We start from the raw sequence: 15,704 nt of genomic DNA, 5'->3' as shown, positions 1-15,704 counted from the left end.
GATAGTCACCTCTATACAAAACACATACAATTATCTGTAAGGTCCCTCAGTTGAGCAATTTCAAACACAGATTCAACCACAAAGACCAGGGAGGTTTTACAATGCCTCGCAAAGAAGGAAACCTATAAGTAGTAAAAAATAAAAAGACATTGAATATCTGTTTGTGCATGGTGAAGTTATCAATTACACTTTGGATGGTGTATCAATACACCCAGTCACTACAAAGATACAGGCATCCTTCCTTACTCAGTTGCCTTAGAGGACAAAAACCGCTCAGGGATTTCACAATGAGGCCAATGGTGACTATAAAATAGTTATATAGTTTTTAATTTAACTTTATTTAACCCTTATTTTACCAGGTAAGTTGACTGAGAACACATTCTCATTTACAGGGGAGAGGAAGGGGATGAATGAGCCAATTGAAAGCTGAGAATGATTAGGTGGCCATGATGGTATGAGGGCCAGATTGGGAATTTAGCCAGGACATTGGGGTTAACGCCCCTACTCTTACGATAAGTGCCATGGGATCTTTAGTGACCACAGAGAGTCAGGACACATGTTTAATGTCTCATCCAAAAGACAGCCCTCTATGTTCCCAATCACTGCCCTGGGAATTTGGGATATTTTCTTAGACCAGAGGAAAAAGTGCCTCCTACGGGCACTCCAACACCACTTCCAACAGCATCCGGTCTCCCATCCAAGGACCAACCAGGACCAACTCTGCTTAGCTTCAGAGGCAAGCCAGCAGTGGCTGTAATAGGAGAAAACTGAGGCTGGATCAACAACATTGCATTTACTCCCCAATACTAACCTAATTGACAGTGAAAAGAAGAAACCAGTACAATATACAGTTGAAGTCAGAAGTTTACATATACCTTAGCCAAATACATTCAAACTCAGTTTTTCACAATTCCTGACATTTAATCCCAGTAAAAATTCCCTGTTTTAGGTCAGTTAGGATCACCATTTTATTTTAAGAATGTGAAATGTCAGAATAATAGCAGAGAGAATAATTTTGTTCAGCTTTTATGTCTTTCATCACATTCCCAGTGGGTCAGAAGTTTACATACACTGAATTAGTATTTGGTAGCATTGCCTTTAAATTGTTTCACTTGGATCAAATGTGTCGGGTAGCCTTCCACAAGCTTCCCACAATATGTTGGGTGAATTTTGGCCCATTCCTCCTTACAGAGCTGGTGTAACTGAGTCAGGTTTGTAAGGCCTCCTTTCTCGCACATGCTTTTTCAGTTCTGCCCACACGTTTTCTATAGGATTGAGGTTAGGGCTTGTGATGGCCCTCCAATACCTTGACTTTGTTGTCCTTAAGCCAATTTGCCACAAGTTTGGAAGTATTATTGGGGTCAATGTCCATTTGGAAGACCCATTTGCAACCAAGCTTTAACTTCCTGACGGTTGTCTTGAGAAGTTGCATCAATATATCCACATCATTTTCCTGCCTCATGATGCAATCTATTTTGTAAAGTGCACCAGTCCCTCCTGCAGCAAAGCACCCCCACAGTATGATGCTACCACCTCGTGCTTCACGGTTGGGATGGTGTTCTTCGGCTTGCAAGTCTCCCCTTTTTTCCCTGAAATATAACAATGGTTATTATGGCCAAACAGTTCTATTTTTAGTCTGGCTTTTTTATGGCGGTTTTGAAGCAGTGGCTTCTTCCTTGCTGAGCTGCCTTTCAGGTTGTGTCGAATTAGGACTCGTTTTACTGTGGATATAGATACTTTTGTAACTGTTTCCTCCAGCATCTTCACAAGGTCCTTTGCTGTTGTTCTGGAATTGATTTGCACTTTTCACACCAAACTACGTTCATCTCTAGGAGACAGAATGCACCTCCTTCCTGAGCTGTATGACAGCTGCGTGGTCCCATGGTGTTTATACTTGCGTACTATTTTTTGTACAGATGAACGTGGTACTTTCAGGCGTTTGGAAATTGCTCCCAAGGATGAACCAGACTTGTGGAGGTCTCCAATTTTTTTGTTGAGGTCTTGGCTGATTTCTTTTGATTTTCCCATGATGTCGTGCAAAGAGGCAATGATTGAAAAAAAAGAAAAAGAAAAGGAGAACCGCACACAGATTTGTACATGCACAGGTACATCTCCAATTGACTCAAATGATGTCAATTAGCCTATCAGAAGCTTCTAAAGCCATGACATAATTTTATGGAATTTTCCAAGCTGTTTAAAGGCGGAGTCAATTTAGTGTATGTAAACTTCTGACCCACTGGAATTGTGATACAGTGAATTAAAAGTGAAATAATCTGTCTGTAAACAATTGTTGGAAAGATTACTTGTGTCATGCACAAAGTAGATGTCCTAACAGATTTGCCAAAACTATAGTTTGTTAACAAGAAATTTGTAGAGTGGTTGAAAAACGAGTTTTAATGACTCCAACCTAAGTGTATGTAAACTTCCGACTTCAACTGTAAAAATATTCCAAAACATGCATCCTGTTTGCAACACGGAACTAAAGTAATACTGCAAAAAATGTGGCAAAGCAATTCACTTTTTGTCCTGAATACAAAGTTTTATGTTTGTAGCAAATCCAATACAACACATTACTGAATACCACTCTTCATATTTTCAAGCGTAGTGGTGGCTGCATCATGTTATGGGTATGCTTGTAATCGTTAAGGACTAGGGAGTTCTTCAGGATAAAAAATAAACAGAGTGGAGCTAAATACAGGCAAAATCAGAGGAAAACCTGGTTCAGTCTGCTTTCCACTAGACACAGAGATTAATTCACCTTTCAGCATGACATTAATCTAAAACACAAGGCTAAATATACACTGGAGTCGCTTACCAAGAAGACAGTGAATGTTCTGGAGTGGCTGAGTTAGTTTTGACTTAAATCTACTTGAAAATCTATGGCAAGACCTGAAAATGGTTGTATAGCAATGATTGAAAAAGAAAAGGAGAGCCACACACTCTAGACTCTAGATGCAATAATTTAATAACCTAATATCCAACGTTTCGACAGACAAGCTGTCTTCATTATACCCGGATGAAGACAGCTTGTCTGTCAAAACGTTGGATATTAGACACAGCTTGAAGAATTGAAAAAATAATGGCCAAATGTTGCACAATCCAGGCATGGAAAGCTCTTAGAGACTTACCCAGAAAGACTCAGATGTAATCACTGCCAAAGGTGCTTCTACAAAGTATTGACTCAAGGGTGAATACTTATGTAAACGAGATTTTCAAAACATTTGCAATAAGTTCTAAAAACATGTTTTCACTTTGTCATTGTGGGCATTATGTGTAGATGGGTGAGAAAAAAATATATATATTTAATCCTTTTTTAATTCAGGCTGTAACTCAATAAAGTCAAGGGGTATGACTTTACATTAATGATATCACCCCATTAGACTGGCAGTTATAGTCATGAAAATACATTGGTTGGTTTATGTCTATGCATGCATGTGTATCTCTCACCAGGCCAGTTCGACTGGGCCGCCCGCCCACTGAGGAAGCCACAGAGCTAACAGAGCTGATGGACGAGCTGCTGGGGCTGTGGGCCAAGGATGACACCCCCATGGCCATGCGCTTGCTCTTCTTGGCCTTGGCTGGGCTGGTGGAGGGGAAACCGATACGGATCACCTTGTGGATGGGTGCGAACAGTCCAAACCTGGGCGGACACTGGAAGTACCTGGGTCAGAGGTAGAGAATGACCGATATGGGTTTTTAAGGGCTAATGATGATTTGTGGGGGTCAAGGATGTTGACATTTAATGCCAATAATAAATATAATGAATTAACTTTTTGATGGGAAAAATTCCCAGCGACAGCCATGTATCAATACAATCAATTTGACTTTGTTTTTAAACAAACTACATAACGGTAAGAATTTATTTGAATGGTGAATCTCTTGATAAACTGGGTACATCAAGATGGTATAGGCCTACTCACAATATAGGTAAATTCATATTCAATAGGACTGTGCGCATGCATTGAGTTATTGAGCTCGGTTTGACTGATTTCAGTGGTCTATAGGGCTACAAATGGCAATCTGTTTCCCTTTCATTTAGGACCATAGGCCTACAAGCTAGGCTTCTGTTGCGTTCAGAGGCAGTTTGGAACTTGGTAGCGAGTGTTGCAACCGAGGACAGACAATTTTTACCCACGATGCGCTTCAGCACTCAACGGTCCTGTTTTGTGAGCTTGTGTGGACTACCTAGGGTTGTACATTTTGGGGAATATTCAGAGGTGGAAACTTTGTGAGAATTATATGCAAATTAATACCATTTAATAGTTTTTTTGCATTGGATATATTTTTATTATCTTTATTTAACTAGGCAAGTCAGTTAAGAACAAATTCTTATTTTCAATGACGACCTAGGAACAGTGGGTTAACTGCCTTGTTTAGGGGCAGAACGACAGAGTTTTACCTTGTCAGCTCAGGGACTCGATCTTGCAGTTCCTAGTCCAACGCTCTAACCACTAGGCTACCTGCCGCCCCGGATATATTTACCTTATCATAAGTAAACATAATCGCAAATGATTAAATCCTTCCAATAGAAATAAAAAACACTATTTAGTTACGAATTGAACTTTAAATGAGTTGACTCTTCACATGGGATGATTTCACTGAACAAAAAAAAGGAAACATTGAATGATCCATCTCATCTCCCAAAAACATTTTCAACACACATTTATAAAATGATAGTCTAGAAACTAAAGGTCTGGTTGTCTTCCTCTCAGGCTTCCATGTCTTCTCCCTGGACCTCCTCAATGTCCACCTCTTGAACATCAGACTGAGGCCTCATCTTCACTGTCACTTTCCAACCTTGTTGAGGATGGCTCATTGTCAGACTCAAAAAGCCTCATATTTGCACGGATGGCCACCAATTTTTCAACCCTTGTATTGGTCAGCCTGTTGCATTAGTTGGTGTGTGTGTTCCAAACAAGGACCAGTCGCGCTCTGAGGCGGATGATGTTTGGAGGATGATGGAGGCAACAGGGGAGAGCCTCAGATCCACAAAGTCCCTTCCACCAGGTGGCTGATGAGATATGTTGGCACGACTGCCATATTGCATCTCCGTCCCAAAGCCCTTGCTTGGAAGTCGCCAGACTGCCAAGAACATTGCCCTCATCAAGGCCAAGGAGGCGAGACACGGTAGTGATAACACCCTAGGCCTTGTTGATCTCTGCACCAGACATGATACGCTTGCCAGCATACTTGGGGTCCAACATGTACGCTGCAGCGTGTATGAGCTTCAGGCAGAAGTCTTCATGCTTTTTGATGTATTTCAGAACTGCAGTTTCCTCCGCTTGGAGCAACAGTAAAGTGGGCAGGGCAGTAGGGATTTATCCTCTTACATCTACAAGCAGAGTCTGAACATTAGACAGGATGGCATTGTCTCCCGCAATCCGTGCAATGGCTTCTGCTATAGGTTTCAGGAGTTTCAAGCTGCTTACCACGGCCTCCCAAAATACATCATCCAGGAGGATCCTCTTGTCCATATCGGCAGTCTGTGATATGGCCATTTCTTGGAGAGACTCCTTCCCCTCCAGGAGACTGTAAAGCATGATGACAACACCACCTCAAGGGTGTTCCTGGGCAGCTTCAATGTGGTGCTTTTATTCTTCTCACTTTGCTTGGTGAGGTAGATTGCTGCAATAACTTAACTTCACATACCTAACCATTTCCTTGGCTCTCTTGCAGTGTGTAACAATTTTTTCAGTGACATGATGTCCTTGAGTAGCCGATTCAATGCAAGAGCAGCACAGCCAATGGGTGTGATGTGAGGGTAGGACTCCTCCACTTTAGACCAAGCAGCCTTCATGTTCACAGCATTGTCTGTCACCTGTGCAAATACCTTCTGTGGTCCAAGAACATTGATGACTGCCTTCAGCTCATCTGTAATGTAGAGACCAGTGTGTCGGTTGTCCTTTGTGTCTGCTCTTGTAGAATACTGGTTGAGGGGTGGAGATTATGTCGTTAATTATTCTTTGCCCACGAACATTCAACAACCCATCGGAGATGATTGCAATACAGTCTGCTTTCTATATGATTTGCTTGACCTTCACTTGAACTTTGTTGACCTCTGCATCCAGCAAATGAGTAGATAAAGCATGTCTGGTTGGAGGGGTGTATGCTGGGCGAAGAACATTCAGATCCCTTCCAATACACATTGCCTGTGAGCATCAGAGGTGAACCAGTTGCATACACAGCTCGAGCAAGACATTCATCAGCATTTCTCTGATGAATGAGAAGGAGGACCACGAGCTGTTGCTATCAATAAGGTGTCTGATTCATCACTTTCACCTCGAATAGAAGGGACTTTTGTCAGAGGTTGCTTGTTATAAGCACTGAGGGAACATTATGCACTTGGCCAGATGGTTCTGCATCTTTGTTGCATTCTTCGCATATGATTTGGCACAGTATTTGCAAATGTACACAGCTTTTCCTTCCCCATTTTAGCTCCAGTGAAATGTCTCCACACATCAGCTAGTGCCTGTGGCATTTTCCTGTAAATATTAGAAAACAATGAGTACATTTAAATAAATAAAAATCCATGTACCGATAAATAGTTAAGCAGCTAGATTAAACAAATCCTTTGTAAGATAAATGTTTTAAAATGAAACGTATGGAAACAAGTGAATTAACACTCCTCAGTTAGCAGGCTCAATCAAGCTAAAACCCACATGGTAGCAAAACCTAACTAGCAGAAATTGTTAGCAAGTTAGTAGTGATTTAAACACACTTTGCTGTAGGCTGCTATTTACTTGTAGTAAGCATGTAGTCCTTGGCTCAGACAGTGTAGTAATGTGGGCTCAATAGCATCTCATTAGTGTGTAAGATTTTGAGAATCAGCTTTACATTTGATGGAAGAATGCACTGTAATTATTATTATATTACATGCAGATGTCACGCTGGTATAAAGGATTTGGAGAGACACAGGGATACATAATAGCGTTTTTTAATACACCCAAAACAAACATGTATACAAAACACTGGGATGTACCTAAACAAAAGAGCGAGGGTAAACCTTGAAGAACGACACAATACAATGCACAAAACACACAGCACAAAAGCTGAAACAACGCAATGGTACTCACACAACCAAAGGACATGGGAACAATACCCAACAAGGACAATGGGGAACAGAGAGCACATATATAACATGCTGTATTAATCAGGGGAAATGGGAACCAGGTGTATGTAATCAAAAAGGTCTGGGGTTGATGATAATGAATCCAGTTCAGTGAAGCCAAGAAGGCTGGTGACGTCGACCTCCGGAACTGGTGAACAGAATGAGCAGCAGTACCGGGGTGGATCCGTGACTGCAGAGGGTTGCAATTCCATTAAATTGGGGATAGTTTAACCAAAAAATGTCCAGAAATTTACCGGAAAGTTTTTGACCCTTTGCAACCCTAGGCCTACCACTTCGCAGCTGAGCCGTTGTTGCTCCTAAATGTTTCCACTTCACAATAACAACACTTACAGTTGACCGGGGAAGCTCTAGCAGGGCCAAAATTTGACGAACTGACTTGTTGGAAAAGGTGTTATCCTATGCCGGTGCCATGTTGAAAGTCACTGAGCTCTTCAGTAAGGCTATTCTACTAATAATGTTTGTCTATGGAGATTGCACGGGGGTCGGCTCAATTGTATACCCCTGTCAGCAACGGCTGAGGCTGAAATAGCCAAATCCACTCATTTGAAGGGGTGTCCACATACTTTTGTATGTATAGTGTATGTATCTTGTTCATGCCCACCGTGCCTCTCCATGGTGCAGTTGGAGAGGTGCACTGCTACGCTCTGTCAAGGTCATCTACTAACATAAATCATGTAGCCTATACATAGAAGTATATAGCCTCTTTGGCCTTTTTTGTAGCCTACAGAGAAACCAAATGTATGACAATGTCATGAAACAGACACTTTTTACATCATGTGTGTTTCCAATCAAATAGCCCAAATGGTGGCCCATATCAAATACAATTGCGCTTCGACGTGAATATGAATTAACGTCTTATCAAACACACCATATCCTAAAAACAGTACAGATAAAATGGAAAATAGCCTATGGAATGAAATAAGACTACACACGACTGCTGTACGCGAGTTCCACTTAGTGGGCTAAATTGCCATGATAATTAGGGAGTTCAAGTTTGTAGGCCTATTCGTCAATTTCTGAGCTGATCATGGATAAGAAGAAAATCCAGACTGAATTTTCCAAGATAACACAATGCCTGACAAACTTGGGTAGCTGACATAGGCGGCGAGTGAGTTTCAAGTTTGGGGAAATGTACAATTTATACTATTTCTACCGATCTGCAGTTTAATTTCAATAATAACATTTTCATTTCTCATTTATCTCTAATAATACAAATTTCAATTAAAATGATACAAATCTGAAAGTAAGAATTCAACTAATGCAAGAGCACCAGCTTCTGCCATATGAACACATTGATACACCGTAAGCCATTGGCGGCGAAAGAAATGAGCGCATGGAACTCAGAGATAGCCTATAGGCCAATGCAGCAGTAGTCCTATAACTTCCATTGTCAACTAAGTAAAAATGCATTCATCTCTCTACTCTGCCTGTCTGCCTCCCCTTCTATCTGTTTGACTTGAAGTGTCGCTCGTGAATTGCAACATTATGCCAAATCAATCAACAGTGTCCGGCTGAAGCTGTTGCTATAGCGAACTTGCAACATTGTAACAACTATCCACTGTGCAAACACTGGTTGAATCAACGTCATTTCAACAAATAAAATCTACATGATGACATTGAATCAACCTGGAAAGGTGCAAAAAGACTTTGCAAAAAGTCATCAACGCAAGGGAATTGTCTTTTCTCACCTGTAATTTTTAACCTAAATCCAATGACATTGTGATTTTTCAACCAAATGTAAATCAAAACTAGATGTTCAAATGACATCTGTGACCAGTGGGTAGCCTATTCCGAGCACTCAGTTTCTTGTGCTAATAAACTGTTGTTACCATATTTAGAAAGCATTTCAATCATGTCATGCCCTATTGCCCCACTTTTTTGAATAGGAAAAAAAAGTCATACATGATTTTTCATATTTTCGGAATATTTGTATGAATTTGAGCTTGTGTCCTCAGAAGTGAGTACACCTTAGCAATTTATTTTTTTAAATGACTAGAAAGGTAAGTTTCAGACCCCAAAAAATGTTGCAGCTCAAATCATCATAACGGGGGACATTTTTACTTGGAAGGACACCTACCATGGATCACTAAAATAATGATTATGATCACACTTCCTCAATTCAAATATTATGGAGACACCGATACATCTGTCAGCCAAGCAAGAGTTATCAGTGTAGCCTGTCATCAGTGTAGCCCGTCTAGACATGACGTTGAAATATCTTCACGCCTAGAATAAAAACTTCTACCCCAGGCTTCTGTTACAAGAGTAAATTTAATTTAAAAAATAATAATAATAATTTTCCATTTGGAAAAACTAATCCTGTGCAAATCGTCCTTTGGAATAAAGCAAATGCTTGGATAATAATTTCATAACACAGCAAATAATAATAGGTTTATCGGCGTAGAGTGGAGAGTGTAGAGTGTAGAGCACTGCATCATCCCATGGGATCTGTCAAGGCTGCGCACAGCAGAAATATCACTGAAATATTCTAGTTCCTACACATCACCTTCTATATACAAACAACATAGGACTTTTATAAGTTGATAAGCAAATGGTAAGCATGTTCATGCCAGTCCTCCCAAGAATGCAAAATGTGTCTTCCTAGTAGGACTAGAGTTGACTCTTTTAACTCCAACCACAGGAGTCTGAGTCGACTCCAAAAATCCTGAAACCGTTCACCCCTACTAATGAATGAGACGAGTGAAGGACGCTCTGGCTTTTCACTGAGTGTACAAAACATTAAGAACAGCTTCCTAATATTGAGTTGGAACCCCCCTTTGCCCTCCGAACAGCCTCAATTCGTCGGGGCATGAACTCCACTGGGATGCTGGGGCGGCAGGTAGCTTAGTGGTTAGAGTGTTGGGGCAGTAACTGATAGGTTGCTAGATCAAATCCTGAGCTGACAAGGTAAAAATCTGTCGTTCTGCCCCTGAATAGGCAGTTAACCCACTGTTCATAAGCCGTCATTGTAAATAAGAATTTGTTCTTAACTGACTTGCCTAGTTAAATAAAATAAATGTTGACTCTAATGCTTCCCACATTTGTTGACAGGAGGTCCTTTGGGGGGTGGATCATTCTTGAAACACATGGGAAACTGTTGAGTGTGAAAAACCCAGCAGCATTGCAGTTCTTGACACAAATTGGTACCATACCCTGTTCAAAGGCACTTAAATCTTTTGTCTTGCCCATTTTTTTAAATGTGAATATTCAGTCAATTTCATTGTTTTAGGTTGGTTTTTTAAATGTATGCTATGTCATCTGTTTTGTTTTTGTTACTTTGTACATGCTAAAACACAGGGTGGCGGGTAGCCGAGCGGTTACAGTGTTGGGCCAGTAGCCGAAAGGTCGTTAGTTTGAATCCAAGTGTTGATAAGGTTCAAAAAAATTGGTCAATGTGCCCTTGACAAAGGCACTTAACCCTAATTGTTCCAGGGTCGCTGTTGATAATGGCGACTCTCCGAAGGTGTCTCAGGGATGTGCAAAAAAGCTAATTTCCAATGAATAGATATGTGAACTAGGACAAATATAAGCACCCACCAAATTATTTATTATTATTTAAAGTCTTGTGACTAATACCCTTTAAAAATGTTTGAGTAAATTTAGCTCTTTTAATAAATGTTTTGCTTCTACCTTGCAAGGAAGTGGGCCATAGTTAAAACATCGAAGGAAGGGATAATTAATGAGTAATTGACATCGGACATCATGCCTATGCATCCCAATGTCTGTAAAGGAGCGACTGGAGAGAGTTTCATAGCGCATCTTAGACAAAGATTCCCATGCTATGTCTTGGCGACATAAATACATGGTTAATTTCCTGTTGTCTCTCTGCTACCGCACGGCAAGCGGTACCGGAGCATCAAGTCTAGGTCCAAAAGGCTCCTTAACAGCTTCTACCCCCAAGCCATAAGACTGCTGAACAATTAATCAAATGGCCACCCGGACTATTTACATTGACCCCCTCACCTTTTGTTTTTACACTGCTGCTACTCGCTGTTTATTATCTCTGAATAGTCACTTTACCCCTACCTACATGTACAAATTACCTCGATTACATTGACTCTGTACCCCTGTATATAGCCTCGTTATTGTTATTTTATTGTGACTTTTTTTAGCGATATTGGTGCTCACTACTAGGTTCCATCATGTCAAGTGGAATCAAGTCCTTTCTAATCAGAGGTTATGAGAGAAAGGTGGCAATGAGGAATTAAGACTAGCCTTTCAAGACTATTGGGGAAACATTACATTACATTCATTTTAGTGGCATGTTGGAAAGGTTATATCAATGCTCTAGTATGTATTATGTCATTAATAATATAGTACTGTAAAATGTGATGCAAGTCATGACTAGTTGCTGTCGAGCATTCCTTCACATCAAAAGGTATTTTAATAGAAATCAATCACTTTGAGAGGCGGAAAACATGCTTTTAGTTAAGTGGATTGAAATAAAGCTTTCTAAGGCATATTTCAAACATCAAATATGTACGTCGAGGAAACTAGAGCATGTTTCCGATAGTATATGTTAGCACAGCTACTTTCCATCTCAATTTTTATTTTTTGATTTAGGGATTCATTTTGTAGGTAGAAGAGTGAAGTCATATTCTGGAGAGTGAAGTCATATTCTGTTTGCACAGTGATTTATGTTTCCACCATTTTGGAAATAATTCAGTTCAATATTGTGTTAGAGGGGAAGGCCTAGCTCTAAATATTTACCATACAGTGGGATTGCAGCTAAAAAGTGAATGATGCTGTCTCGTCTGACACTAAACCACACATGATAGATTTGCTTAAGCCACTACTAGGCCTACAGCTTGATCTGCCAGACAGATCTGTGTGGAGGTTTTGTGTGCGTGCATGCGAGTGTGTGTGTGTGTGTGTGTGTGTGTGTGTGTGTGTGTGTGTGTGTGTGTGTGTGTGTGTGTGTGTGTGTGTGTGTGTGTGTGTGTGTGTGTGTGTGTGTGTGTGTGTGTGTGTGTGTGTGTGTGTGTGTGTGTGTAGGAGAGTGAGAAAGAGACAGTGAGAGACAGAAACATTTAAATAAAGAGGGAGTTAGATCAAGTAGGAGAGGGGGAGAGAGAAAGACACACACACACAGAGAGAGAGAGAGATACCTGGTTCCAGCCACTGCACCGTCATTCTTCCCCAGGGGCTCGTCCAACTCCACGCCGCACCACTCACCCTTGGCAAAGTCAGTCTCCCCCACGTAGCGCACCACTCCTGTCTTAGTGCCCCCCACCTGAAAATACAAAGGAGCATGATGAACAACTGCAACATCTTGGGAATTACCATGTCCAAAATACCTTGCGTAGTAAGATAAAATATAGAACAACTGCAACATCTGGGGAATTATCATGTCCAAAATACCTTGCGTAGTAAGATAAAATATAGAACAACTGCAACTGAGGTAGACATGAGGTTGTCTTTCTGTTTCTTTTTGCTTGGTTGTTTCTTGGTATTTTTGTTATTTCAGATGCCCCCAAAATATGCATACTTGAAAAAAAGATATGTCGTTTGCGACATCCTTTTCCAACTGTGCAAAGATGTTCTTACATGTTTATAAATAAGGTATGTAGTGTGGCGTAATCCTGCACGGCGCCTTCACCGCGACAGTATATACTGTATACCAAAAAAGGTAACAATAACCATTGGGCTACTTTCAGTGACAATGGAGTGTTGCCTTTTTAGAAGGTGGGATTGGGATGTTATGCATGTATCCCATAGTGACACTAAAAGACGTAGTCACATAAGGGTAACATCAGACAGGCATCTTGGTGTTGCATGGGTAGACAACTCCGAGTTGACAACGGAGCGACAGAGCTGATGTGTAATCGTGCATGTCTGAAAAAGCTGATATGGCCTACATTCTATGTCTGAAAAGGTCACAGCCGGTTACGCTAATGCGATCAGACAGACTGATGATAAAGAAACGTAGTCCATCTAAAGTTCAATCATCTACAAACAGTGGACCGAGGCAAACACAGATCCATTCTCAGTGTTTTAGAATGCCATGACAACAACAATATTGTGTCCTCTCCCAAACCCCCCAAAATAATAATATAACATCTAAGATAATCAGACATGGTATACTGTATATTGACATACAACATCCCAAGCATCATCATGGCATGCACTAGGCTATACGCTACCTATGCTGCAGCGAAATTACCTGAAATGTTTCAATTTAAATGACATTTACCTAAAAATGACCAGCTGATGAGATAAATGAACTGTGCAGAGCGCTTCATACGGAGATGCGCTGTCTGTTGCCAAAAGCAGCACCGACAATATGCTTTTGGAACGCCCCACGTGATGATTGGCATGTGATTTGCTAGTGTCAAAAGAGGCCAAAGTCACGAGAGAACCAGATTCTCCGGGAGAATCTGACCCAACCATATCCAACATGCATCTGGCGTGCTCCGAACTCAAATTCACATATAAGCAACGGTATTTACGTTGAGTTGGCTAGAAGTACATCCACTATAACCGTGGAAAAGCACAGGTAGAGCTGATACGACCTCTTGTCTGTAACAATGGAAAAAAAGTGCACATCAATACATCCCTTTTTTTTCTTTTTCTGTGTATTGAATGTAAACCCACTGTTAGCACATACAGATGTGGGATCTTCATTTGAGCCAGTTTGCTACAGCAGGAAAATTATCCAGCAGCAACAAGAAATGTGAAGAGTTTTAGATTACTTGATATTGTGTTTCTTTGTTTTTCTATTGAATAATAGGGGTACATGTTTAATTAAAAGAGTGATAGAAATGGAAGTAAATGTAATCAGAATGTTTTTAATACTAATTGAAGAGTAATAATAGAGTAATCCAAAGTATCATGTTACTTATTACTTTCATTGCCATGTCATCTGTAATCAACAACTGATTCAAATGTTTAAGTCATCCGCCCAACCTCTAAACAATAACCTAACAAACAACAGGCCAATCCCCAATGAGTGAAATAACCTTTCCTTGATCTTCACTAAACCAAAATAAACAAATAAACCAATATAAATACAGATTCTCAACAATCGATTCGATATCATATCTCTTTCCACATAAACAAGAAATATAAAGGATTTTTTTTAAATAAACATGATGAACACACATTATGTCATCATGGTCATCATCGTAGAGGCCAAACAATGATATCATCCATGCCAGTGTGTATCTCTTACTCAAAGCACTGCAAGGAGCAGAACAATGAAATTCAGTCTAAATTCATCTGATGGCAAAACCTGGTATAGCTTTCACTCTCTTTTCAATCCCCCAAAGGACTCTCCTGTTCTTTCACAGACAGCCATATTGATTCCACCTCTGGCTGTGAGAAGATATTGTTTTCTAAATGGTATGATGACAACACAAATGCAAATAAAGACTGAGATGTTATTGCTCCACAAGGCTTATTTACTGGAAAAAATACACTCCATTTCACAACTTGGTAAAACTTCCTATTAATGCTGTCTTTATAATGGATTATAAGCACATTTATAAAATCCTATGAGCTACGCATAATGCATTATAATCCATGAAATAGGCACTAATAATTGCTCATTAACATCTATAACTATATCCATAGAGCATTATGACAAGGCTCTATAATGCCTTATGACGCAAAGTGTTATAATGCCCTCACGCCATTCTCATAGCGTTATAATACATTACAATGAGGTAGAGGGAATTCATAGAGAGTGTTATCCACAATCATAAAAAATGTTGTGTGTGAATGTAGTAGAGATGGACACAATGTCTGTCACTGAAATGAGTTGGTGGAGAATAGTGCTTTGTTCACTTCCCAACCTCTGACTCATGACTACTGCCATCTTGTTTTGAGTCACATCTTCTCCAGACTGATCCCGGGACACAGAGGCCTTTTGTGAGTGGGCGAGAGAAGAACCTACAGTAATTGCCTTTATGGAAAGAGAAAAGAGCATAACTTACTTACTTACTTACAGCACACTGCCCTTATGGATAGCATGGCATTGTCAGCACAGAGCAGTTTCCAGTGAATTATTATGTCGTACTCATCAAATTCATACAAATCAGTTGTGCTGTAGGTTGTCTTGTCATGGAGTGTTTTAAGAACTTACTGCTGATGTTGGAGGATAAAAACTGCACAATGAATGTTGAGGGTTGATCGATTGAATTGATCGATTACTACATGTTTGTAATAAATAATACACTTTATTTATTATAATAAATATAAATAATTATAAATATTATAATATAATATGTATTATATAATTATTTATTAATACTTATTATTAATAAATCATAATAATGATTGTCATCATCAATGTCAATGTGAGTCAAAAAAGGCTAAATATCTCGACTTCCACTCCTTCTCATCCACATATGGTGCACATTTGTACGTGAAATACGAGTACTGTCACTCTAACATCCTCACTTCCTCTGAGAAGAGAAGCTCCAGCTTGACGTAACAGACAGACACATTCATCACCCGTGAATCTACATAGATTACAAAAACACTCCTAAAGAATGTTGTATTATGTCTTCCTAACTCACTTTGTTTACTTATAGGGACAGGAGGTAGCCTAGTGGTTAGAGCGTTGGACTAGTAA

The 15,704-nt window shown here is 40.0% G+C and overlaps 1 protein-coding gene across 5 annotated transcripts in view; it reads right to left on the bottom strand.

Annotated features, from left to right (window-relative positions):
- Positions 1-15,704, bottom strand: part of LOC118390924 (CAP-Gly domain-containing linker protein 2-like) — a 73,500-nt gene that overhangs the window by 30,864 nt on the left and 26,932 nt on the right. For all 5 annotated transcript variants that reach the window (XM_035781756.2, XM_035781755.2, XM_035781757.2 and 2 more), the window contains exons 4-5: positions 12,238-12,362; positions 3,448-3,661 (exon numbers count right to left, since the gene is read on the bottom strand). In XM_035781756.2, the coding sequence (XP_035637649.1) occupies positions 3,448-3,661; positions 12,238-12,362 (339 nt within the window). The remainder of the gene's footprint in view (positions 1-3,447; positions 3,662-12,237; positions 12,363-15,704) is intronic.

The sequence above is a fragment of the Oncorhynchus keta genome, chromosome 12 (genome assembly GCF_023373465.1).
Source record: "Oncorhynchus keta strain PuntledgeMale-10-30-2019 chromosome 12, Oket_V2, whole genome shotgun sequence".
NCBI lineage: Eukaryota > Metazoa > Chordata > Actinopteri > Salmoniformes > Salmonidae > Oncorhynchus > Oncorhynchus keta.
Note: the sequence above shows the minus strand (reverse complement) of the source record. Positions and strands in the feature narration are given on the sequence as shown.